General features: G+C 35.3%; 2 protein-coding genes across 5 annotated transcripts in view; one reads left to right on the top strand and one right to left on the bottom strand.

Moving 5' to 3' along the window:
- LOC110452669 (cadherin-23-like) overlaps window positions 1-12,603 on the bottom strand; it is a 69,544-nt gene extending 56,941 nt beyond the window's left edge. For all 3 annotated transcript variants that reach the window (XM_021501317.1, XM_021501319.1, XM_021501318.1), the window contains exons 1-11: window positions 12,401-12,603; window positions 10,274-10,335; window positions 9,566-9,592; window positions 8,794-8,883; window positions 7,587-7,729; window positions 5,716-5,772; window positions 4,687-4,779; window positions 3,339-3,449; window positions 2,887-3,036; window positions 1,477-1,617; window positions 903-978 (exon numbers count right to left, since the gene is read on the bottom strand). In XM_021501317.1, the coding sequence (XP_021356992.1) occupies window positions 903-978; window positions 1,477-1,617; window positions 2,887-3,036; window positions 3,339-3,449; window positions 4,687-4,779; window positions 5,716-5,772; window positions 7,587-7,729; window positions 8,794-8,883; window positions 9,566-9,592; window positions 10,274-10,307 (922 nt within the window). In that variant the 5' untranslated portion in view covers window positions 10,308-10,335; window positions 12,401-12,603. The remainder of the gene's footprint in view (window positions 1-902; window positions 979-1,476; window positions 1,618-2,886; window positions 3,037-3,338; window positions 3,450-4,686; window positions 4,780-5,715; window positions 5,773-7,586; window positions 7,730-8,793; window positions 8,884-9,565; window positions 9,593-10,273; window positions 10,336-12,400) is intronic.
- A 353-nt stretch (window positions 12,604-12,956) lies between these two features.
- Window positions 12,957-27,373, top strand: part of LOC110452666 (cadherin-23-like) — a 59,971-nt gene continuing 45,554 nt past the window's right edge. For both annotated transcript variants that reach the window (XM_021501315.1, XM_021501314.1), the window contains exons 1-10: window positions 12,957-13,045; window positions 15,280-15,353; window positions 17,816-17,890; window positions 18,234-18,361; window positions 19,964-20,026; window positions 21,951-22,040; window positions 22,878-22,994; window positions 24,919-25,053; window positions 25,873-25,986; window positions 26,999-27,080. In XM_021501315.1, the coding sequence (XP_021356990.1) occupies window positions 15,299-15,353; window positions 17,816-17,890; window positions 18,234-18,361; window positions 19,964-20,026; window positions 21,951-22,040; window positions 22,878-22,994; window positions 24,919-25,053; window positions 25,873-25,986; window positions 26,999-27,080 (859 nt within the window). In that variant the 5' untranslated portion in view covers window positions 12,957-13,045; window positions 15,280-15,298. The remainder of the gene's footprint in view (window positions 13,046-15,279; window positions 15,354-17,815; window positions 17,891-18,233; window positions 18,362-19,963; window positions 20,027-21,950; window positions 22,041-22,877; window positions 22,995-24,918; window positions 25,054-25,872; window positions 25,987-26,998; window positions 27,081-27,373) is intronic.

The raw sequence follows: 27,373 nt of genomic DNA, 5'->3' as shown, positions 1-27,373 counted from the left end.
GACATTTTATAATGAACTGTTCCAACCTTTGAATTGGAAGAGTTTAAATTTGTCTTCAGGGGTGAATGAGTTTAAGGAAGCATGCTTACTTCATATTCAATAATGAAAAAAACATCTTACTAAATGTATATCTGGCATGATTTTCAAAACTCATCAAAGCAAAATTTTAAAGAAATGCAGGCATTTTATAAGAAATACTACAAAGCTGTGAGGTAAAACTGTAAATAATATAATAGATGTTGCATAATGTAAATTGTAGGATTTTTTGTAGTGAAATTCCTGGAAAAAAACTTTAATTTACAGGAAATAGATTCTGTAGCTGTGTGGAAGTTCATATGAAATGAACACCAGTCATTTCATTTGAAGATCGGTATTTATTAAAATGTAAATATTTCAATGAAAATGAGGTTGAAACAAAAACTTATATTCAAAATGGACATAGATTTTCTGTAGATGCTAGTACAGTTGTTGCATGTAATATCATTTGTTTGTGATATCGGTGTTTATGCAAGGGACAATTTTTCATATCATTCTAATGTATTATGGTCAAGAGTCTCCGAAATCAAAATGAATGGCTGCCATTTTTTATTGGCCATCTAAAATAAAGATAATGAAATTGGTATCATAAAACCGTAAACTGGTAATGACAATCACATCTTTTGCAAATTCATACTGAATAATATCAGAATTGCGACGGTAAAGTGTAAATAAAACTCCACTCGAAATGCCAAAAATGGCAATATTGTGAAATAGCAGGAATTATTTTGACATAACTTTGAAAATTGTCCATTCGAAAGAGAAAATAGGTATCATGTAATAGCTGTTTGAATTGTTTAAGATCATTTGCTTGATGAAATTAATATATGGAATGTCAGATAAGTTTAACTGTAAGTCTACCATACCAATGATCGAAATGTTCAGCAGACGTGGGTTCCCTCGGTCACCATCTCTCACAGTTACTGACGACAGACGCTTGCCCTGTATCAAATTAATTTGAGTTCATGTTATGTTTATGAATTACATTTTAATAATTATTTCAAAACATACTACGTATAAGATATATTGCGATTGAGGCTAGATTACAGGGTTCATACAGGAATTTTTCTAAGAGATTTGCGGCCTTTTTAGGGCTTTTCAGTTAAAATAAGGCCTAAAATCTCCCGTCATTTGTGAATGTTTAGAATACAAAGTCCAGGGCCTGTATTCATGCTCAAGCATGGATTTTGTTATACCATATCTCCCACAACAGCTATCAAATTAATTTGAAATTTCATATTTATGTTTTTCATTTATCCCAGATTATTACTAATGTAACAACTAATTCTTAATCTCTATAATGACGCCATAAATGACCGTCGCCTCCCTTAGTCCTTTAAGCCACCATTACAGAACTTGTGTTTCATCATCTAATGTCATAGTTGTTGTAGACAACTTTTTGACTCTCTTGCTCAAAATCGTAACTATAAATTCACATACCACCATTGAATGCTCATGTACGAATGCTCGCAATGTGTTCGTACTGAAAACAGGCGGGGAATCCTGCTCGTCAAAAACGTCGATCGCGATGTTGACCGTCACTGGATGAGAAACACCGCCTCCCTTTTTATCTGGATTGTCCTGGTAACAGAGCAATTACAAAAATTATGTTTCCGTGTGCATGCAAACTTCAGAATGATCGAAGGTCTACAAGATCGAGTTAGCAGGATTTTACCGTGCATGAGCTAAGCCCTCAATGAACATACATTTTGTACAGCATGGTGCCAAAAGTATTCCAATTTTTTCCGGATTTACTGTATCTTTCACTCGTCTCTATATCTTTTTCCTTGAATTTTCCCGGAGCCAATTATTGAGCCAGTTGACGGAATTAGACGCTCCGATATTACTTGATATTTTATCTGACAATATTTCATATATTTCGGTAAAATGATTCACAAAATACCGTGGGGGGTTTTCTCGGAAATAAAATTTCACGACATCATTTTGTAAGACAAAGAACAAAAAGGCATAGTAAAATCAATTTCATCTGAACAACTTGTCACACATCAAAAACAAGTGAACGTAAATGCATGAAATGATTCTCAGATTATTACGTAGAAATACACATTTCAGTATGTGACATTTTTTTTGTTCCAAAAGTGTTATAAATAGGTCCCTGAAAATTTCAATGAAAAATTGTAAAAGTGCATGTAATTTAAGAATAAATTTGGAAAACCGTGAAGACTTTTTTTGGCACTATGCTGTACTTAGCATAGTTTTAACTGCAATTTTTAAAACCCCTGTCACAGTTATTCAGAACCAGTAGAAATAAGGCAGAACCAGCTGGAAAGATATTTTTTTTTAATTTTTGCTACATTCGGGAGGAAAAGTCAAATTGACTCTTGAATGCAGCTTGAATGTAATAGTTGGAACATTGTAGGAATATTTAGAATGCTGTTAGAATCCAGTCAAAATATTTAGAATGCACTTCAACTGCCGTAAGAATACGGTTGGATTGTTGCCCGAACACCGCCCAAAGTCTGGTCGGAAGGTACCTCGAATGCTACACGAATGTTTGCAGAGGATTACTGCTTGGGTTCTCCTTCCAATGCGATCAAAATGTTTCGAATGCTGTCAGAATGCCGTAAGACTATTCAGAATGTAGTCAGAATGCAGTTAGGATACACATGGAATGCTGTTTGATATTTCTCCACTACGAATGCACCTCATAAGTTTTGAGCGTGAGCAAAACATTAGGACTGGCCACAGGAATGGACCAGATTATTTGGAATGCACTCAGAATGCAGGCAGAATTTTTAGAATCCAGGAATATACCACAAATTTTCATTCCGACGACATTCTGGCTCATTCTGTCTCTAGCGTGACAAGAGCTTTAAAGGGACAACTTACCACTGCTGAGATTGTCATGGTATACTCTTTCTGTGTCTCATAATCCAGAGCTTTCTTCACATAAATAAAGCCCTGGGCCTTTAAGTCCGGATTTTGGGGATCGTTGACAGGTGTCTCTGAAAGTCCAAACGTGTCACATGCCTCGGCGCTCTGTAACGAAAATTGGTACACAATAAAGAAATAGCCTAAAAGTATAAGGTTCTAATCATAACCCTTGAGGGACAGAATAAGTAAATTAATTAGGCATCTTTTAGACATCTTTTATTTGAATTGTGAAATCAGATACTTTCATGGGGCCAATAAATTTCATTGTTCATTGATTGCCAAACACAGTGTATCTATTTTCAGTATTTAGAATCGAACCACCAAATATATCCAGATACCAACAGCTTAAAAAAGTCTGTGATTATTAATGCAATTAATCATGACCTTTGACCTTTGGAATTTCTTACCTTGGTGTCGTTGGGCACCACCATGCAGGTCATTTTAATTTGAGCATACCATCCTAGATCAAGGTCGGAAACGAAGATGTTACTGAAGACCATCGTTCCATTTGCAACATCCTACGGAAACATTCAAAATAGGTACAAGTTAAATTTTCAGTTTACATGACGATGACGACATGCAAGGAATTGGGAAGTTCATCAGTGGTCGCTATGGGGGTCACCCATACCTTAACCAGTCACAATCATGTTATGTCATAGTCTATGTATTCCATTTAATGTCTATTGTCATGTTTGGTTAATATCATGTTCCATTTAATGTCATGACAGCTGTTTAATGTCACATTTCACTTAGTCATTCTCTCCATTTTTGTATGTAATTCTGTCTGTCCTACATCATGAAAATTTGACATGAACCAAAAGAAAATCTGGAATTTTGTGATTTAATGTTGTTTTTTTAAATCCCTAGGGGTTTATCTATTCAAGCTGGCACCCTTATAACATGAAATACAACAGGCAACTTTGGAACCCAAATTTTTCATATCCTCACAGGGGCAAACCAAACTGTGTTAGCCACTAGGAACATTTTGCAATTGAAACAATTTCAATCACTAAATCAGTTACTCACTGGCAAAACTTCAGTCCTTTTTTTCATCAAATATAACAAAAAAAATTATCTGACCAAATGAAATCGAGAACACGTACTGTGAAAAACAAAGAATTAATAATTCATATAGAACTAAATGGATGTCTTTCAGACATCATCTTGGTGAATATATCAATATGTACTTCTTCGGAGGCAAAAAATTCTACTTGCAGAAATTTGCGAGTAAGTGGTATTTTAACATTAGCATAACCTTAAAGTTAATAATAATAATAATAATAATATACAACATTTGATATAGCGCCCTATCTAGCTAACATAAGCCACTCTAAAGCGCTTTACAGTACATAGAAATACAATTAATACAATTAGGATATACAATTTTTGAGGAATTCGCAGGAGCTGCCTTATCAGGCGCTAACTACTAGTCCTATGCCACCTGGCTAATATCTCCCTATGTGTGTATGCCTGCGTGTTTGCTGGAGATGTATTGTGTTCTGTTTGTAGTGGGACCGTGCTTCCAACGGCATCTTTTATAGTGCCACCTCACTTGAATGCTACATCACAGATACCGCAACATCCACAACATGCATTTATAATCAATTAGCTTGTACACATGCGGTAGTTTTGGACCCTAGCTGGCTCACATATACCCCCTTCATAATTTCATTTTATATATACCCCCTTCATAATTTCATTTTATACATTTACATAATGAAGATATTTTATTTATATATATATTTATATATATACCTCAGACACCTCTACGGCCAAGCCTTCAGTCCTCTCAAATATTGGGATGTTGTCATTTTTATCAAGTACACTAATCTTGATTGGCGCTCTGGTCTGTGAAAAAGACATAAGTTTGGTTAGTGTCAAAACAATGTATATCTGGAATTTTTCATCTAGCGTCCCACACTGGCAAAATCAGTATTCACCCAATGTAATTTTCGCTTTTGATCACCGCGCTCATGATGCTTTTTACTAGTGTTCGCTCCGATGATAAATTTGCCCTTATTACGGTGGGCGAAAAAAGGTGAACATTCAATAGCGACAAAAAATATCACGTTATACAGTGTACATGTACATATGCATAAAGATTTGTATGGTAAATCATTAAATTTGTACCACCAATTCAAAATACTTATAACCTTGTCACTTCAATGAAATATTTGTTTAAGTCCTTTTTCGACATAAATACTTGCAATGTATATATCATATATGAATACTTATACCATATATATTAAGACTGTTGTAGTGCATTTGATAGAATCAACGTTGTTCGGTTTACTTATTCAGATTACGAACCTATAATTGATTTAATGATTTTAAAATGATTGCCCGTCACTATAGTGCTAAGATATGTGACGTCATAAAGAGTGAATGGTGTAAAACATGTTAAATATATCCTTTTGCTTTAAAACATGCAACTATACACTCAATGAAATCTGATGACTGAAATTAATGGATGAGAAAAAAATGTTCATTCTCAATCTTGGTGGTGTAACAGAGAATTCTTCAACCCTCAGGGTGATTATTAAGGTTTTCTAACCCCCGGCAGATCTTCAGGTTAATTAACAACAACCTAAAAAATCACTCATCAGGTCCGGAAATTCTGTCACACCCTCCAGCTAGGAGAAGATTCCGATAGACTAGATAAAAAATATTCCAATAGGCTACATGGAGAAGATTCTGATAGACTACACGATTAATTAATTACCACAACGTGAAAAACATGAACATTCTACTTATACAATCAATTGCACTTGTATTTCTACTTACTTCTACAGTTTCGAAGGTTGCAATAAACGTGATGAGAATGGTGTTGGCATTACTGAGCTAAAACAGAAAAAATAGGCAAAATTATTCAGGACAAAGAAACCTGGATATTTCAATAATAAGACCTTCAGGTTTCTAGCTAAATTTTATTTATGAAATGTATCTCTCAAATATGAAAACAACTTTCACCGACATTTTATTTGATTGTGACATTTTATTGATATCTATATCATATCTTATACAGCACATTTAGGCCAAATAAAAGTATTTGAACCCTGGATGTCTGGTTATTACAGTATTGATCTTACCGACATAGTCAATAGCAGTACTTTGACCCATTCACAGTACTTTTATAAACTTAAAACAAAATTAAAGGGACATTACTCTTTGTATGAAAAACACCAGTGGAACTCTCCAGTTTGTGTTTTTACATTTGTCTTCAATGGAATGGGAATCCTTAAAATGTGATTTTGTTTGGTCAAATCCAGCTACTGTAATAGTCCAGCAGGTTAACCCTTTCACCCCTTAAGCTCAATAATGCACTTTTCCAGATCCATACATGCCAGATCTCACGGCGTGAGGCAAAATCTCACGGATTTGCACCTCCGATAAAGTCTCACGGTGTGGGACATGAATTTACGGAAAGTCCTGAAAACCTGATCGATCGGTGAACCATTGTCCTGTTGTTGTTTACTCGAAGTCTTACAAGATTCCATAATGTTTTTAGTGATAAATCATGAGAGCTCTCGAGTACATGTGGACATGTGATTGGTCATGTGATCGAAGAGCTCTTCTGATAACTTCCGGAATTTAGCTGGTTGAATGGCCGGGTTGAAATTGCGAGTTGATTTCGGTGTCTTTTACAATAAGTAATCTATTTGAACTAATTGAAATAAATTCATATTATAGATTTAGTTTGATCCTTTCTTATGCCATTAATTCCTGTGATACAACAGAATGCCTGACATGTCTTAACCACTGCGCGACGGTGTCAGTTTCAGCATCAAAATGTCCCGTGAGGTTGATACCTCACACTGACAGTAGAATTAGCACAAAACACGTTTTCTGTCTTGTAATTAATGTAAGGTTAAATCATTGCTAGAAACTTTGATAAATACGATGTCCGGCTAAGTGTTTCTTTACAATTATAATTTCACTACGAAAGTAAAGAGAACGACCGGTAAATATATATAAGGGGCATATGTCATGAAGAAGATGGAAAAAGGCTTTGTTCTGAATGCCGAGATATGTAATTTAAAAGTTCAAATACTGAACACAGTTTTCTTCACTTTCACAGCTGATTATTTCTGTCCTCTTGTTTAATGTGTGTTTCAAGATTCTGTTACATTATCAAGAAGTTCAAATGTAAATGAACACTAGACAACTATTACCCTTATTTTTACAAACCCATCCAAAAACACAGTTCAAAGTTTAAACTGAACATCAGTAGTACTGTGGCTGCTGTGAATAGTGGCCTGACCAACTAAATTTCGATATTTAAAGTAAAATCTAGATCTGCTTCTTCAGTATATCTCAACTATGTGATATTTTTGTTTTGTAAACTTTGTGCTATTAAATATATTAATATTCATATTCAATATATACAAAAAACAAACCCTGCAAGGGTCAAAACAAAGTTCCTTAATTAAAGATTTTGTGCTTTATTTCATTAATTTAGTTACTTTTTTTCCGTGAAAAACACTGCTAATAAAACCTCCCTTATTTTAACCTCAATTCCCTTAAAATGACTGTAAAATTCACAGATTGGTCTCCACGAATTCTGGCATGTATGCAGATCAAGGGGTGAGAGAATCTATAAAAGTTATACTCAGGGGTAAACGGTTTGAGCTAAATGGTCTGTTACTTTTATATACCTCTCTGTCCAGCGGGGCATCAGTGGTCACTTCGCCAGTTGGCGAGACATCCAGGTAGTTGTCTCCCCCTATCTCTTTACTGTAGACAATGTTGGAGTTGCTTTGTCCATCTACATAGGCGACCAGCTGACCAATGTAGGTACCTTGAATGAGCAATCACAGAACCTTGAGATTACTAAGGTTGATGGAAAATTAACAGATTATACGAATACATGTCCACAGGTTTCATCTTAATTTTTCTCAAATCCACTTCACTCCGAGAGTTTACGAGAGATAACATATGTGAGGCACATGAAGCCGCTTTTAGAGTACAGGAGAGAAAGGAAAATTGTACAGAGGCATGGGTATATAGGCCTTTTTTATGAGAGAATATGGAATTCCCCTCTCCAATTTGTGCATTATTTTGCCCTATTTCATTTTTTTTTTAATTGAAGATGTCATCCATGCCTCCTTCTCGTGGTTTCCCCCTAGCTCTGGCGTTGGGCTTTAATGCTCGGTGGCCATAGGCCAACCTTCCAGTCAATGGGTCATGCGACTAAACTCATTCACCCCTGAAATTTCATAATGAACTATTCCAACCTTTGAATTTGAAGAGCTGAAATGTGTCTTCAGGGGTGAATGAGTTAAAGGGACTAACCTTCTATTCCTACATTAATCCTTGAAAGATAATGCATGTATGGGAGGGGTACATAGATACATATCTAGCTTTATACTTATACTCTTCAAAGAAGGATTAGTGAAATCTCGAAGAGTGAAATTAATTTTAAAAAAAATCAAATATATATATATATATAAATGCATAAAATCTATTTATTTTACAACAATTATATGAAACAACTTATTTCAACTTATATATATTGATCCCTCTTGTTGGTTACAATGGTAGAATTTTAATGTGGGCGGAAACTGGAGTACCTGGAGAAAACACATGTGGTTGTGGTCAGGTGACCCCCCATACCTTTTCACGTTCTAACATAAATGAAACAAACCACCTTGGCGACAGCCGAGTGCATTACCACTGCGCCACCTGACCACCGCTTTGATTCAAATCAACGATGGTGAGAGATTACACAAGTTTTCAGAGTCAGCACAATTGTTTAAATAAATACAAACCATTGCAAATGAAAATAAACAACTGATAACATTTATTTTATAACTTGTAGTCCACAAGTTTTTAACACACAACCATGTTTCATAATAACCTCACCTCTTTGCGTATTTTCAAGAATACCATTTGTAAGTGCAACTTTCAAGTTGCCATCTATTCCTGAAGTTTGTTGTTCCAGAAACTTGATTTCTGTAAAGAGAAAAGAGAAAAAACCCATAAAGAATGACCGCCGGTCAAGTGTCAAGGTCAAAATCGATGTTAAAATAATGTTTTTGGATGGCATTTTCAAATATAGTGAAAGTGTACGTACTTGTCCATGAACCAATAAGAAACTATTGAAAAGAATGCATCTTAAGTATTTGAACTTAAAACAACTATATCCTTGTTGCTTATTTAAATAAAAATAAATTCAATTTAGTTAGAGTTGTCAACAGTTATAGCAGGTTAGGCAGTTACTCGAACGGAAGGCAAAGAATTAGAACCACTTACCAAAATGAATAACCAAATACCAGATAGTCGAACAGTTATTTAAATCATGGGCAGCCCCATGTCAACCTTGCTTAGCCCTTCAAATTATGTATCGTTGAGACCAAAATTGGATATTTTGGTAAGTTATAAAAACAGTGTTCAGACTGACCTCCGGTCACTAAAAACAAGTGATTTTTTTTTCCTGGTTTTACAACCTTAAATTAAATACATCAAGAAATTATAAAATCTCTAAAGTGTTTCTCTGTACATATTTAGATCAAATATTCAGCTACATGGAAGAAAAAGGATTTTATTATAAATGTATTTAACACAGACAATGCAATATATAATATATTATGATGATCGTGTTTTCAAAATGATGCATATAACTGCATGTACATACCTTGTCCAATGACAGGAGCCAGAAAAGCTACAATAAAAAAAAGTAAAAATTGAGTTTGAAAATACTATATAAACAGAAAGTGAAGATCCTCCTGAAATAAATTCCTTGCTAACGTTAATTTCACAAAATACCTGACCATTTCAATACCCCAGGTATGTATGTCGGCTATAAAACATTTATTTCCTCAGATGTTATATCTTATGCAAATTAACTCTTTCTGCAATTATATCAAAGCCTGTATATATATATATAGATTATAAAATTGATGAGCCCGCATTATCTACCTTAAGGATCCCTGTCCCATGTACTGCACTGTGTTTTTTCTTCTATACAGTATGTAACCTCCCCTTAACTTCTGTTTGGATATACAATGTCACAGTGTGACACGTCTGTTTATCTAATAGAGCAATGGTATAACATTAACATTATCAGATAACTCAATCAGTGATTGTATAACAACCTGAAGTTCAGGGTTCGAATCCCAGTTTGGCACTTCTGAATTTTCACACTAAGGACAAAGTTGTTGATTTGTAATTCGTTTATTTTGTATTTCTCATAGAAGTCCTGTAAGGTCAAGTTTTCTTTTCAGAAATGATTTAACCAGGCTATATTTACACCCATTGCTGGATAAAAGTTTGCCATTGGTAGTTACAGTTTTGGGCAGTGGAAAGGGGATCCTAAAAGAAATTTGACTTTCACGTTTCTTACCTGCTGACATCAGCAGTAACACGGTAAATACCATCTTAACTGAATGGCTGCTTATGTCCGATCTGTGAAGAAAAAAAAACAAGAAAAAAACACTTCAAAATCAGAAACATACGTGTACATGTATCAAAATTTTGTAAAAAAAAATATGTAAATTTCTGATGAACCATTATACAAATCAAGATAAGAAGTTTGCTTACAATTCACCAAAAGGAGTGATGTCATAAATAATGCACATAAATTGATGATGAGGTAAACTAATACCCTTCTTCCCTGAACATATATATACACGTATATACAAGTTGTTTCTCGCTGATAAAGGTGATAATTTGGCAAAATATGAATAATGATCTAATGACACTTAATTGATTTTATATATATATTGAACTGTGTGAACAGCTTAAACAGTAGTTTTGGCTATCGTTGATTTCTTGGCAGACCCTACAAGCCATTTATATTGCCAGTCCAGCTAACCCTCAAACATTATATTCATTGAAAAGAAAAAAAAAAGAAAAATAAGGTGCTGGAAATAAGGCACTAGTTTTTCTTTTTCATTTTTGGATTTGTTTTTATGCGATTGTCTTTTCTATCTATATTCAGACTTTCTTTGGTCTTTCACAGACTTGCAGCAAACTTAACACCATGTTAATGCAGGTGATTCAGAAGAAGAAGTCAGACCAGACAACAACCGTAAAATGGGGAGTCTCCTAAACTGCAATCCAGTTTACATTTCCCGCTCGGTGGAATGGGTCGTCATCAAAACAAAAACCAAATTTCAAAAAATACCTCAAGTACAAAAAGTGGTGCCCTTTTTAAAATTTCTAGAGACAAACAATATAACAAACTGTATATATAGTGACAAATCTTCAATAGTGAAACAGAACAAGATTTAACTTGAAATATATGGGCTTCATTATAGACACTCACATATCTATAAAGTTTGAATTTGAAGGACTTTATATAATTATATAATGAAACAGTGACAGAGATATATATGCTACAGAAATTTGTATTGCGTCATATTTTAATTCTTCAGGTCAAGGTCAAAGGTGAAATTAAGGTCAGAGTGAATGTCCTAACCAGCCAATGGGGTCAAGGTCAAACATGAAATTTAAGTCACAGTGACAGAAACTTGTATTATGTTATATTTTAGTTCTTCAGGTCAAGGTCAAAGGTGAAATTGAGGTCATAATGACTTCATTTTAAGGTGTGACACTCTGCTTTCCTGGGACGAACCTATCTAAATACAAAGTTTGAAGCCCATTCATGAAGGTCATGAGGTCAAGGTCAAAGGTTAAATCAAGGCCAGAGTGAACTTGATGCACTGTGGTTTTTCTTATACAAAATATTGGCTGCTTAAATTCAAACAACTTTCAATGTGAATTAACATCTGCCAAAACAGTAACTGTATATGTTTATGCATGTATATATATATATATAATTACCCTCAATGCTTGGAGTCAACCTCTACCCACTGCGAGTCATATGCTGTTGCTACATATTGGGGTTCAAACACTGAATTATTCTACACATGCAGTAAATTTTAAATCACAGACTTAATCATGCACCTTTATATATTAATTATAGTCTTAATTAAGGGTTTCAAAATATTTAACTATTTTGTTTTTTAAATAAATGACATTATTTATAAATTATATCATAATGACCTATACTTAGTCATTATACTAAATTTAGAACGTAGAAAACATAAAAAAAATATGAATGTATGCAATGCCTCTTGTCTAATTTATTATAAAAGATATTTAATGAAAATAAAACTACGGACTCAATATATCTAATCTAATTCCGTGATCTATCTATATGTAATTATACTCCACGGATACCAAAATGTTTATAAAACACATAGTACATGTTTAGAAAGTGCTAACAACGAATATTAGGCCTGCTACTTGCGATAGCAATAACTATATTCAATTTTCCGAAATAACTGAGTAGCCGATCGGTTTATGATTTTAGCCCTAAACCATGACAACAACGTTAACATCATATGCAATTCATAAGATAGAAAAAGACCCGGGTGACCCTCTCCATATACCAAATTGTATCCCTCCTCAATTTCTTAATCGTGATAAAGCGACATCATCGCATATCACCAAAATAACACCTTACCTGTGACAGGTGCGATGCCCTTCTGCAGTGTTATTCCTTCTTTAGGTGAGATACAAGAATTACGTTCTCCGAAAGTTAATATTTCCCAAATGCCATTTGATCGGTCCGTGATTATCTCCTTTAGAACCAGTTGATGTTTTATATGCACACCCTATGTGTGTGTATATTCTGGTATTGAAAATAGCATGACGGGGTCTATTGATTAGCAGAAACCGGTTTTGCAGGTTGTTTATTTTTAGTTGCATTGTTGAATGCTCCACCTCTCAATTTCTGTGGTTGTTATAAATTTATTCTGACATATTTTACCGGAGTAAACATATATTAATGCCTTAAATTTCGTAAATTTATATATCATATCATATGTTTGTTGTCTTTGAGAGGTAAATTTAATTATTCAATATTTTTTCTAACATCTGGTTTGATTAATTAGACAAATGAAGTAATAAATAATGTGTTTATTTTGTTTCTGTGAATTGTTTTTACACCAACACAAGTAAAATGGCCGCCAAAGTGCAAAGAACCAGAACGAAATCCCGCCCTCGTATTATTCGACACGCCCACCCAAACCGGTCTTGGAAGTTATGAATAGAAACAACCTGGACTGACTTGGTCTCGTTAGGTAGGGCGTTCAGCAGCTTTGGGAAGGTAAGATGCATGCTTACAAATAGTTTTTGATATTGTTTATTTCTCGTATCTGGTTGCGACTTTGTCGCTGACATAATAAGACAGCAAAAAGATTTACACAGAGTTGAATGGTTATCATAATAGTTTAAATATGTTTTTTTACGAAAAAATATTTTGTAAACAGGGCGAAATGGAAGCCGTCATGTATTCATCTGCAGTGTCATTTCCGTAACGAAGTAGATTGTTTTGCTTGTACAACTTCTGAGAACTGTTTCTCCTGACTCAATATATCTAAATAAAACCTTAGCGAACTACAATTATAATTTGTGTCATTAGCTAGACGTGTCGATCCACTCTAGATCTGCTAAGTTTTCAGTACATTGATGATATATCCCATTTGGTCATGTGTGTTAGGCGACACATACATATATAAATATAGTATATATACGTCTCTGGGCTACATAACAGTATCTCATTACTGAAAGGATTATAACTACCAAACTATGAATTTGAAACTGAATCCAAATTTATTAATGTTAATTTAATACGATAAATAATGGACCTAGGCTGTAAGCCTCTGTGTCCATATCAGTTGATATTACAATATTTACAGTATGATATACTTCTGTTGTACAATTAGCATGTCCTTCATCATATATAAAAAATTAAGTTAATTATTTGTTGGTATTTTCCCAGTGATTGTCCAGTAAAATTTCAAAATGTTTGACATCCTCTGCATCTATAACATCTTGCGGCAAGTTGTTCCAGGCATCTACTACGCGGAAGCTGAAAAAGTTTTTTTAAATGTCTAGGTTACAGCGCTTTTTGAATATTGTTTGTGAGTGTCCCCTTGTCCTGCTGGTGGTATCCATTTGGAACATATTTGTCGTGACTCGTTCATCATAAATCTTCTTCACTATTTTGAATATGTTGATCAGGTCCCCTCTATTCCTTCGGTGTTCTAAGGTTGGCAGGTTTCGTCTAAATATGTGAATGTTCTTCCAATCAGTCCTAAAATACTAGTTGTTAAATGTACATAATAAATTTTAAAAAAACGTCAGTATTATCAAATTAGGAAAACCTTTGACGTTTTGATATTTCAAAGTTCATGCTGTTTAATGTAGCTGTATAAAAAGGTAGAAGCATCTGACATCTACTGCTGCCAGATGATTATCAATAAGTACACTTGTAAATATTTTTTTATAGAATGAAATTAGGTTCTACATTTTGAAGTTGTACACTTCAGGGGAATAACTTCATGAAATAAATGTCTTGATCATGTTCTTTTCGTCAATAAAATAAGATTGTACATATAAGATATCTAGACTGCATGTGGGCTCCAAATAATTATTACATGTGTATGACTATTTCCATTTTTTTCTATTTGATGAATCTGGTTTATAGCCATTCTATGGAGAACCTAAACTTCTAATTTAGAGCCAGCTATATATATAGCTGTTTACGTTACTATAAGTAGACTTAACGCCTGAAATTGTAATACAAACCCTGTCATCCCTGACACTTCATTATGAATTTTCCCAACTTTTGAATTAGAAGAGTTAAAATGTGTCTTTAGGGGTGAATGAGTTAACTCCAAATGAACATATAATGATCCTGGTGAAGTTGGTTTTAGCTCTAATGCTGAAAGTCCAATACTCCTCAAACTGCATATCTGTACTTGTTGAGGAATAGTACACTAGTATTAAAGGGAGGTCACTGTGACCTATATATTTCCACTTCTTACCCTGACCTTATTGAGGCTTTAATGTGTGATTATAGCTCTATTTCTTTCCTGAAACTTAACATGAAACTCCATTTCCAGCCAAGCAGAATACGTAGTGGGAGGTATTCTAGATTCTCCAGGGATTCACCTTCACTTTTGCTCTGTGCACCCTTAGAATTATGTCCTAGGAAAATTGGAGGCATGCTAGTTATTTTATTGGTTTCGGGTAAAAAAATATACCATTAAAAATGACATTCGCTAGGCTGATACCAGCTATTCTTTGAAGATTACAGAGGACTTCAAAGCCAGTCAATTTTACTCCATGACAAATTCTTTTGATGTACATCAAAGGATGAAACGAAAGTCTTACCAGTCTCACCCACAAGGTGGTGCATGCTAAGCCTTTGGTTTTGCTTTGACATATTTCAGGGGTGCAGAGAGCAAAAGTGAGCATATAACCCCTGGAGAATCAATGATGTAGTGGATAATTATACATATATTTAATGTTGTATATTTTTTTTTTTTTTTTAAGTGCTGATTTTCGCGACATCATGTACCAGTCGTTTTGTTGGCTGGGGGCATGTCTTCTGGTGCTCCTTCATGAGGGTAAGTGAACTTTTGCTTCAATTTTATTTACGATTTGGGTTTAATATCCTCGCAACAGCCAGGGTCATATAAATTAAGCCAGGTGCTAAGGGAGAAAGTAGAAATGACAGGAAAATAAAAAGATCCCAAGAGTTACAATGAGGACAGCAGAGTTACAATGAGGACAAGCATAGTTACAATGAGGACATGAGCAGAGTTACAATGAGGACATGATCAGAGTTACAATGAGGACATCAGAGTTACAATGAGGACATCAGAGTTACAATAAGGACATCAGAGTTACAATGAGGACATGAGCAGAGTTACAATGAGGACAGCAGAGTTACAATGAGGACATGAGCAGAGTTATAATGAGGACATGAGCAGAGTTACAATGAGGACAAGAGCAGAGTTACAATGAGGACAGCAGAGTTACAGTGAGGACAGCAGAGATACAATGAGGACATGAGAAGAGTTACAATGAGGACAGCAGAGTTACAGTGAGGACAGCAGAGTTACAATGAGGACATGATTAGAGTTACAATGAGGACATGAGCAGAGTTACAATAAGGACATGAGCAGAGTTACAATGAGGACATGAGAAGAGTTACAATGAGGACATGAGAAGAATTACAATGAGTACAGCAGAGTTACAGTGAGGACAGCAGAGTTACTATGAGGACATGAGCAGAGTTACAATGAGGACATAAGAAGAGTTACAATGAGGACATGAGAAGAGTTACAATGAGGACATGATCAGAGTTACAATGAGGACATCAGAGTTACAATAAGGACATCAGAGTTACAATGAGGACATGAGAAGAGTTACAATGAGGACATGAGAAGAGTTACAATGAGGACAGCAGAGTTACAGTGAGGACATGAGCAGAGTTACAATGAGGACAGCAGAGTTACAGTGAGGACAGCAGAGTTAAAATGAGGACATGAGCAGAGTTACAATGAGGACAAGAGCAGAGTTACAATGAGGACAGCAGAGTTACAGTGAGGACAGCAGAGTTAAAATGAGGACATGAGCAGAGTTACAATGAGGACAAGAGCAGAGTTACAATGAGGACAGCAGAGTTACAGTGAGGACATGAGCAGAGTTACAATGAGGACAGCATAATTACAATGAGGACAGCAGAGTTACAATGAGGACAGCAGAGTTACAATGAGGACAGCATAATTACTATGAGGACAGCATAATTACAACGAGGACATGAGCAGAGTTACAATGAGGACATGAGAAGAGTTACAATGAGGACAGCAGAGTTACAGTGAGGACAGCAGAGTGACAATGAGGACAGGAGCAGAGTTACAATGAGGACAGCAGAGTTACAGTGAGGACAGCAGAGATACAATGAGGACATGAGAAGAGTTACAATGAGGACATGAGAAGAATTACAATGAGTACAGCAGAGTTACAGTGAGGACAGCAGAGTTACCATGAGGACATGAGCAGAGTTACAATGAGGACATTAGCAGAGTTACAATGAGGACATGAGCAGAGTTATAATGAGGACATGAGCAGAGTTACAATGAGGACAGGAGCAGAGTTACAATGAGGACATGAGCAGAGTTAGAATGAGGACAGCAGAATTACAATGAGGACAGCAGAGTTACAATGAGGACAAGCATAGTTACAATGAGGACGTGAGCAGAGTTACAATGAGGACATGAGCAGAGTTAGAATGAGGACAGCAGAATTACAATGAGGACAGCAGAGTTACAATGAGGACAGCATAATTACAATGAGGACAGCAGAGTTACAATGAGGACAGCATAATTACTATGAAGACAGCATAATTACAATGAGGACATGAGCAGAGTTACAATGAGGACAGCAGATCAATTTCACTTTCTTCAATGTCCTCATTCTAGTAGAAGAAAAAACCCAAATTCTGCAGGGGGCCCCACATTAACCCTTTCACCCCTATGTAACTTCATTAGACTCTACCATGTATTGATATGGATGAGTCCATTATGGTCTACAGTGGTGAAAGAGTTAATTGCCTTTTAAGATACACATTCATTGGGATACACTGGGTTTTTGTTTTGCCAGCTATTTTGGGAAAGGGCCCCTGAGCAGGAAATGGGAAAATATCATCAGTATTTTCCCAAAAAATGGGGAAATATCATGAGTGATCCCACATGTACAGGTTTGGGAAAATATGATAAATTTGGAGAAAAAAATAAAACCTGCAATGTGATTAGCAGAAAGTTTTCCTCTGTTCCTGTTTCTTACAATAAAATGGATAGCAATACACAAACACATATTTTTTAAGTGTTTTTATTTATTCTGTTTCAAATCTTCGTTATTAATGTATTTTGAATGCTCCTTCATTTTTAGAGTTTAAAAAAAAAAATGAAGTACTGTAAATAATACGATGATGCGATACACAAGACAGTATCGTGATACAATACAACATATAAGATATTTTAACAAAATTGTATATTTATTTATTTATATATTTTATAATAAGGTTTCGGACAACGGACTCCAGAATGGCAGAATACTATGAACAACTTTGGTTTAAGTGAAGACAGGCCCCAAAACGGTAAGAAATTTTGATTTTGAACTTAATGGTTAGGGTTCTATTTCTGTTTCAAAGTAATTCTTAGGAGAGCTTCTTAGATACATTTGTCTGCCGTTTCAATTATGACATCCAGATTCCCCAAGTACTGTTTACAGCTGTAAGCATTGCCTGTATAGCCTGACAATCATCGTGATAAAGTCCCAATCTGATTAAAATCTGCTCTGCCTGAACATTATAATGGATCAATGTCTAGTGCTTTTTCTATCGTTTCCCGTCTCCCGGCTGTGAGTTTTAATAAAGGATTAATGGAGATGATTCCGTGAGTAGGTTTTTGACTGTACATCTGTATTTTTTCTGTCCACAGCTCATGTTTACACACTGCTTGCTGTGGCCGATGGTGAAATAGAATATAGAATCGAAGACTCCAACACTTTTGAGTTGCGAAATCAACTTGATGGGAAGGTTTATTTGATTAAAAGTTTGGACTACGAGGTGAGTGTTGAGGGGGTCACTTAATCGGCAGCCAAATTTCAGTTTCATTTCTGGTGGTAAATTTCCCAATATCTGGTTAACCCCAGGGGGTCAGAGTTTGAACAAAATTAAATAAATGTTGTCAATGCTGTTCGAATTACACGAAAATACAGCCGCTAAAATTAGAAGTAAGTTTGAACAATCCGAGTCAACATGATCAATCAGGGATCGGTGGTAAGGTTGCGATTACATAATCACACTGTAAACACAGTATTAATATGAATGACGATACACACGTGTCTGTCAGCGATGTGACGGGAACATTCCACACTCCGTACTGATAGGATGTCAACATGCATGGTCAGGGCCTAAAATCGTAAACCTGGTGCACTGCATGCACATAATTACAAGAAAGAAAATCGGCCATCAATATCAAGTTGCAGTTGAATATTTATGTACAAATTGTCCGTCATAGATGTCTTTGTTAGACGCACATCATGAGTACAATGTACTACACGTTACTCAGTTATTTGTTATCGGTGCTGCCATGAAAATAGATCAGTTTGAGAGAGTTTTGCAAGACTATACCGCCGATAGCCAAAGTCGATCAATAATTACATAATTTCAGTAGTATCCGACCTCTCCGGAATGTGGGTATAAGCAGGAATCGAACTATCACGAGACAGAAAATTATTGCTTTTGTTGTACAAAAAGTGTGTTCGAATTATCCACCTATTCTAACTGACCGGAGGTGTATCGTATATGAATATTTTAAAGCAATTTACAGCTTGGATGCATATTTAAGTGTTCTTCCCAGGCTGTTTGAGCCTAATTAACATTACCGCTGATGTGAATTTGGGCCGCTATGCTCAACTGATATATACTGATACACAGGGATTTTATTTGGGACATCCAGCGGGTTGTTTACCATCTTTGACAGGGGCCTCAGTGTGCCTTGTGACTTTGGGAAAATATCACACTGCAGTGGGAAAATATCACACTGCAGTGGGAAAATATCACACTGAAAAAGCTTGAATTTGGGAAAATAAATGATTTAATTTGATTGTATATGTTTAACATCCTATCAATGGCTATTAAGGTAATTTAAGAACGTGGGGGAAATGAAGTGATTTTTATGCCCCCGCCATAAAATGGGGGGGGGGGGCATATAGTGTTGCCCATGTCCATCCTGTCCCGATTCAATTTAAACACTTAGCAACTTCATTCAATTCAATATGTTATGGCGATGGTAATAACATACAGAAAAAACATATTAATATTAAAATCAACTTATCAACTTTAAGTGTAGTACCTTGTGTGTGTGCATGTTTCAGGGAATCAAGATCAAAGTGGTTGTAACTTTTTATAGAACACTGAAACTAATTTCACATGGCAGTGGGGGCATTTATGTCTTACAGACATTTTCTAGTTTACAACAATTTTATGCAAATACAGTAGAAATTTTCCAGCGGAAACGGTCTTTAAAGGGCCTTAAATTCACATCAAACAATTACTGAGTTCTGTTGTTTTTTTATAATTAATATGTAATTTTACAAAAAATAGTTAATGATCGGTTAAAAAATATCATGTGTCTTCAAATTTTATTTAATTTCTTATTTTCAGAATATTTTTGACAGAGTAATTTCTGTGTCATTTACTGCAAGGAATGTAAGAAGAAATACAGAAGTAAGTATTTTTCACCATCATTAAAATGTGTATTTGTATTACATTACCCTGCGTCAGAGGTGGGTGTACCCTACGGTAACCACTGTCCGTCTGTCCATCTGCACATCTTCTTTTCTTTTCTCAAGATTAATTTAATCCCCACGTTGGTGGCAAGACAAAAATATCAATCCAAGTGATAAGATAAAAATGACCAGATTGAGGTTTTGCCGAGGGCTAGACTTTTAAGAATTTTAACCCCATGGTTGAGATTTTTCTGTCTTACTGCAAAAGCGAGGAATGATCCTTTTTCTCCGTCAAATACAATTGGTAATTAATTTTATGAAGTACAAATATTATTATGATAATTACCAGTAAATGTGAGTTTTCTTCCGTGATCTGCCATTGTTGACATGACGTCATTGCATCGTTGGCGTAATGTCATACAATTGTTATTACAGGGGAGAATCCCCCCCCCCCTTCTTTACCATAGGGCAAGACAGAAATTTCTCTCATATCTGGTCATGTAAGATAACCGTGCTTGCTGAGCCTTTCTAACATGGGCTAATCACATCGCTAAGTAATTCGAAAGCTAAGGGGAGCAACTCCCAATGTCAACAACTTACGTTGTCTGCTACAAGTGTGTGTTCTGTAAACATAAACAAAGACACATGGTTTTACTGTTTACGCTACTGAGTTATCATCATCATAATCAGAAGTTTCGTCAAATATGGAGGAATTATATTTCTCTGCGCACTTAATGAGATGTACAGTAAGTAGCGACGAGGTTCAAAGATGGCGCTTACAAAAAGCTGTATGGAAAATAGAAAGTTGAATAACCACTTAACCATAGGGTTATCATGGAAATGTGTTGTTTTTATGCGTGCAACGACGTTGCGGTTTGAGGGCATGAAAAATTCGTTTCTACTACTATTTTCGTTTTTAAACCACTGAGAAAGTATTTAAAAAACTGGAAGATGGCAACCGTCTGTGAACATTGAGAGATAAAGTAACTATTTTTTAATGGTGGATATGAGAGAAAAATACTCTTTTCATATATATCGGTAGGTACATGGATAGAGAATTCCTCCCTCGGGGATCATAATTGGTGTCAAACCCCAATTTTTCAAGAGGAAATCTCTATCCACCTCCGGTACATATGAAAGAGTCTTACAATCTTTCCTTGGCCAGAAGTGTGAACAATTCTGTCTAATGTGGTAGAATATATAATCTTTTCGAAATTTGACATGGTGACATACTGCAAAATAGGGTATATAAAAGTATCTAAGGTCAAAGGTCACTGTTACAAAATTTGACATATGGTGATTAAAATGTGGTATTTAAGTGTGCAATAGTGGCCAGTGTTTAAACAGTTTGTAAGGTCAAGGTCACAGCTATTAAAAAGAAACCATGGAGCTTCAATAAGGTACATGGCGGGGCCCTTGCTGACCTGTCTGTGTTCAAGTTACAGTGACATACATCTGCTTTCCAAAATATTTCCACAATATGACAAATAAGAAATTTTAGCCCTTCATCATCATCATCACCATATGGTGGGCTATTCAAATCGCCCTGTGTCGGTGATCCATCCTTCTGCCCTTCTGTCAGTCCATCTTTAAACAATTCTTGTTGGTGCTCTTTCTCAGAAAGAACTAAAAGGAATCTTTTTCAAATTTCACATAAAGGTTTCCCATGGTTCCAGGTTACGCAAATAAAATTTTGAACTAATCGGAAATATTGAATTGAATACACAATGTAAAGGGAGAAAACCTTTACAAAAATCACAAGAATAAGGTGTACCCTGTAAGCTAAGCATACACCCTTAACTCATTCACCCCCGAAGACACATTTGAACCCTTTCAATTCAAAGGTTGGAGTAGTTCATTATAAAATTTCAGGGGCGAATGAGTTGGAAATAAAAATCTGCTTGGAATGTTTATCTTTACAGGCCACGGTTACTTCCATTGTGAACGTGTTGGATGCAAATGACAATCTCCCAGAATTTGGATCTGATACGTACAGTAAGAGTATAAGAGAGGTAAGAATTCTATTTTATGTATTTAATATTTTGTTTTTTATCTTTGGAATTTGTTAAAAAGAAAAATTATAATTTTACCCCTATGTAACTTTAGAAGCATCTACCATGCATTGATCTGGATGAGTGCATCATGGTCTACAGTGGTGAAAGGGTTAACATTAATTTTCTATATATATAAAAAGCATTGGTATATGAAAACTCGACCATGATATGTAATCACCAGCAACATTAGCACTATAGGGCTGCAATGATATATCGAGATATTTTAAATACAGTACGATACACAATATTTTTTTGGGAGGTTAGGATACATTTCCTACGATATATTCTGAATTTTGTTGTTTTTGAATTTAGACTACTGACATATATCCGTTTCCACATGCCGAGTGACAGCTCAAGCTTGGCATGCACGTCAAACGACATGATGTGTGTGAAGTCATGTCCAAGTCTATTTCCAGTGTTGTAACATTGTCAGTGACAATTTGAAACAATTATTATCTGTTTGCTTTGCTTCTGATCTTACTGTATGTATTGTATCGTGATATATCGCATCCTGATATGCATCGTATCGTCACGTAAATGTATCGTTGCAGCCCTATTCCGTCTTTGCATATTGCAGAGTTATCTTCTCTTGGGAGCAGGTATTGATTGTTACGTCATTGATTGTGCGAGAAAATTTCGTCGTTTTCTCAAAAATTGATGACGTTACTCTCATAAATAAGTGATGTAACAATCAATACCTGCTCCAAAGAGAAGATAACTCTGCAATACGCAAAGACGGAATAATTATCAAAATGACTGGTATTACGACAATATTGCACTCCCCTTCTGTTATAGGACTCGCTGATAGGTCTCACAGTCCTGGATGCTTTAGACAGATTCTTTGTCAAGGATGTTGACGGGGTCAACAAGCTCCTCAACGTGACCTGCGACCCCAGCAGAGCAGCTGCTCAGGTAACCGTAGAGTTTCGCTTAAAGAAGTATGTTAATTCAATTTAACATAAAATCTCACTCCAAAAAGAGTTCCACATAAAAAAAAAATGTGATATTTTATGATTGGTACTTAATGGTTTTGATTTCATAGTTTGCAAATCACATATTTGTCAGGTATATATAGGATCTTACATGAGTTTCCATTCATTTCATGAGATTTATAAAACGAGACAAGAGGCGAGCTAAAATGAAAACCTTGTGACTAGTTTCAAAAAATTTGATATGAAATTAAATTAAACGAGTGTGAGATCATTTTTATCACATAATCAAGATTTGTGGCACTTATTCGTGTAATACAACAATTTTCATGCAACCTTGAAATGTAAAATGCCGCCATTTTGACTCCAGTGTGTAGGTCTGTGACGTCATGTACTTGTCCTAGACGTGATGTCACAATTGAAACAATTGAAACTTGCAACCAATCACAAGGCTGATAGGTTGTAGGGCTAATAGGTAATATTACATGGGTTTAAATGCAAAAAATATGACATGGGTATATTCACTGGATAACACAGTACATTATGTGGTAAAAAGGTAAAAAAAGAATATATTACAATTTTTGTCCTGAAGTTAGGGGACCAACAAAAAATCTAATATGCTTTTCACAGGACACTGAAATAGCATCTCTTAGCATTTCCTTACTGATATGCAATAAACATGGATAGTCTTATTACCAGGCATGGGCTTATTGTCGGATAAATATGTATTTTATGTTATATTTCAAGGTTGTACAAGAATGTATATACAGTTGAACTTCGTTATTTCGAAGTCGGCGGGGTCGTGAAAAAACTTTGAGTTATCCAAGTATTCAAGTTATGCGGGTTCATATATTTGGTATGAAATTTGCTGTTTGAACATTGGTGATTAAATGTTGTTTTCGGCGAGTCTTGGCAAAGTATTTCTAGGTCTGCATTTGTATTTGCATGTCTGTCAAGTTTTCCTTCTGAAGTACGTGTTACATTTAAAATTGAACTATCCCGCTGTCTTCGACCTCGTATTATACAATGCGGAAATGAGAGTGCGCACAAGTCTAAAACAAATCACTTTAAATGAACACACACTCAAACAGATGCTATCGTACATGTAACACATTGATTCATTAAAGCCAAATATGACACCTGACACCTCCTCAACTCGATGTAATCAACAGCAATTATCTTATTGTTCTTAAATTCTCTTGATTGACTTTCAAAGCCATACTGGCTCCTGAAAAAAATGAACCTGTGAAGCTGTCCTAGGTTGGGTTTTTAACTGTGGAACTCTTTTATGCATGACCATGCTAATCAATGTGACCAATTTTCTGGTTTGGACTATCGTCAGTTTGTGTGTACAAGTCATTAAACAAACTCGTAGTAAGTACAGAATACTGTTGATCAACATTGATGAAGTTTGTTTTTTTATTATGAACCACGTGGTTTTGACAGTCTACACACTTTACAGTCGTAAGCTTTAACGATTTCATGTTCTACACACGAAAAATGTTCAAAAACACGGAATGGCGATATGCCGTAGTTTTTCATTTTATTTGAATAAGTGACGAAATGAAATTTGAATACTATTAAGTAGACGATGTTTTGATGTTGGATTTAAGCTGTTGAAACCAAGATCTTACTTCGAGGTATCCAAGTTTTTTTCGAGTTTTCAGGGTTCGGATTATCAGAGTTTTATTTCCGAAGGTGAAGAGATGAAAACATAATACTTTGCATGTGAAATGGAAAAAAAAATAACTGGAAATTGAAGAGATCCCTTCAATGGACACTTTTCTTGAAAAGAAAATTAATATAAAAAAAATTGTGCAGAAAAAAAATGGGATAGTGTTTTTTGAAATTACCGTAAATTACCTAGTAATAATCCCTTTCTACATGTATTTTCTTCATTTTGACAGCACAAAGATGCCTGCAACACTTTTAGTGTGAGTCGCTTCAATGGAAGTAATTCGTACTGGTACGGGTCCCTGGTCCTGATGCAACTCATTGATTATGAAGTCCGTTCTCAATACCAGGTTCCCATCGTTGCATCAGTAAGTTTCACTGGGGAAACTATTCTTTGCCTGGAATTCAGATTGGTGAAATTACAGATAAGGGAATTGGTCAATTAGTGTACTCCAATATATATATATATACTTATTTATTATATAATGAAAAATTCTTAACAACGAGTCTTTAGTACTTCCATCTCTTCTAGGAGATTCTTCAGATTATTTATATATTTATATATATTTAGACCAGTGCAAGATATATCACCTGTTAAAAGACCAAGCTTATTAAAGGAGCATTTTCAACAATCCCCTTTGCAATTATTTTTATGTGAATTAATTGAACAAGGAATTCAGAGACTGTCTTAGGTATACAATAAGATGCAGTTTTTTGAAAGGTCACACGATCTTTGAATACAGGTGCGATTATTTACATGTATTTACCGAATCTTTGGTCTTCTTTGAGAGAGACATTTTTTTTACAAACTTTGGTGATACATGTTCCTATATTTGTATATATTAAGCAACACTTGTGTAGTTTACCATTTTGATATAAAGTTTTATAAAAATGAGTGGTAGTGTGGCTCAGTGGATAGTGCACTCACCTTTCACCCAGACAGCCGGGGTTCTATTCCCTGATCAGACATGACATATTTGACATGAAGTTTAGTATTATATGGAAACGGGTGGTCAGGTGGCTCAGTGGATAGTGCACCGACCTTTCACCAAGACAGCCAGGGTTTGATCCCCTGATCAGACGTGCAAAGGTACAAGGTCATCTGTCGGAATTTGATGGTTAAGTTAGACATCTTGTTTTAATGGTCTGCTGCTACACAGGGGAGCTAACTTTGTGTACATTTGTAGGATGGAACTAACGAAAAACTGATCACAGTGGAAATCACAGTTATCAACATCCAGGATACGCCTCCTCGATGGATTCGGGCCCAGGACGTCACTGTTGTGGAAGAAGTTCAAGTGGTAAACATTGACATACAATCTAAACTCATTCACCCCTTCAAATCTAAACTGGACTTGCCCAGTCTTTGATTTGATAAGGTTCAGATGTGACTAATGAGGGGTGAATGAGTCACCAATACTGTAAAGCATTGCACAGAAAAAGGTCAAAATCTGCAGCAATAAATAGATAAAATAAAATTGTTTTCTCAATATTCATTTAAATTACAAATATATACATAATTTTATTAGGTTTAAAATTCATGGGCAAAGATTATTTGATCGAATGTAAGAAAAATGTGAGAATAAAATTGAAAAGTGAAACATTGTAGCATAATGGTAAGCAAATTGTTATAAAGTTGTAATTAAGTCTCCAAAATGAAATTTTTGCTCAGTTTCTTATTTCTTCCACTTTCTTCCCCGGGCGAGGTTTCCGCCAATTTTCTCAAGAACTTTCATTTGTCAGAATTTCACGAAATTTCACACATTGTTAATGGAAGGCGGTGTAAAGATGTAAGACTTTTCTTTTTTCGATTGGTGATCTAACAAATTATGGCCACTGCCTCTGATTGGTTGAAATTTCGATATTGACCTCAGATTTTGCTCAAGGTGTATAATTGTACAGGTAACACTTCTGCAGCTTCAGTTTTATGATTGAACAGAATGACCACCATCATATAAGATTGGTCTCTGATTGGTTGAAATTTAGATATTGACCAATTTTGCTAAAACTTGATTTTGAGGTGTGTATTCCGTCTTTTCATATTGCAGAGTTATCCCCCTTGGGAGCAGGTATTGATTGTTACGTCACTTGTTTGTGAGAGTAACATCATCAATTTTCGAGAAAACAACGTAATTTTCTTACACAAACCAATGACGTAACAATCAATAACCTGCTCCCAAGAGAAGATAACTCTGCAATAGGCAAAGATGGAATAGACTTACTGCCGTAATTGGGAATGCAGGATGGTTATCGGGGACTTTTGTAATGACCCTCAATCAGCAGTTTTTGATTTTTTGCATTTTCTTTTTGAAGGACACTTCTCTGGATTTTGTCGAGGCTTTAGATGGTGATGTGGATGACCCTCGTCCCATTTTTTATGAAATTATGAACAATAGTAAGTTTACTTTGTTTTCAGTGCATCTTAATTGACATGATATACTGTAAATCAGCATTTTTTGCTGATAACTTATTTTCGAGATATCGCTTCAGAATACTGTAAATCAGCATTTTTTGCTGATAACTTATTTTTCGAGATATTGCTTCAGAATGTTCATATGGATTTTAGTTTATGAAAGGAACACTAACAGATTTAATTGAGGTTCTGTTTTTGGTAAAACTTTTTCCCTCAGTTTAAGTCTTAATTGTCTTAAAATGCCGTCAATTGTCTTAATTGTTGTTCTATGGTAA

This window comes from Mizuhopecten yessoensis, unplaced genomic scaffold, assembly GCF_002113885.1.
Source record: "Mizuhopecten yessoensis strain PY_sf001 unplaced genomic scaffold, ASM211388v2 scaffold6785, whole genome shotgun sequence".
In the NCBI taxonomy this organism is placed as follows: Eukaryota; Metazoa; Mollusca; class Bivalvia; order Pectinida; family Pectinidae; genus Mizuhopecten; species Mizuhopecten yessoensis.
Note: the sequence above shows the minus strand (reverse complement) of the source record. Positions and strands in the feature narration are given on the sequence as shown.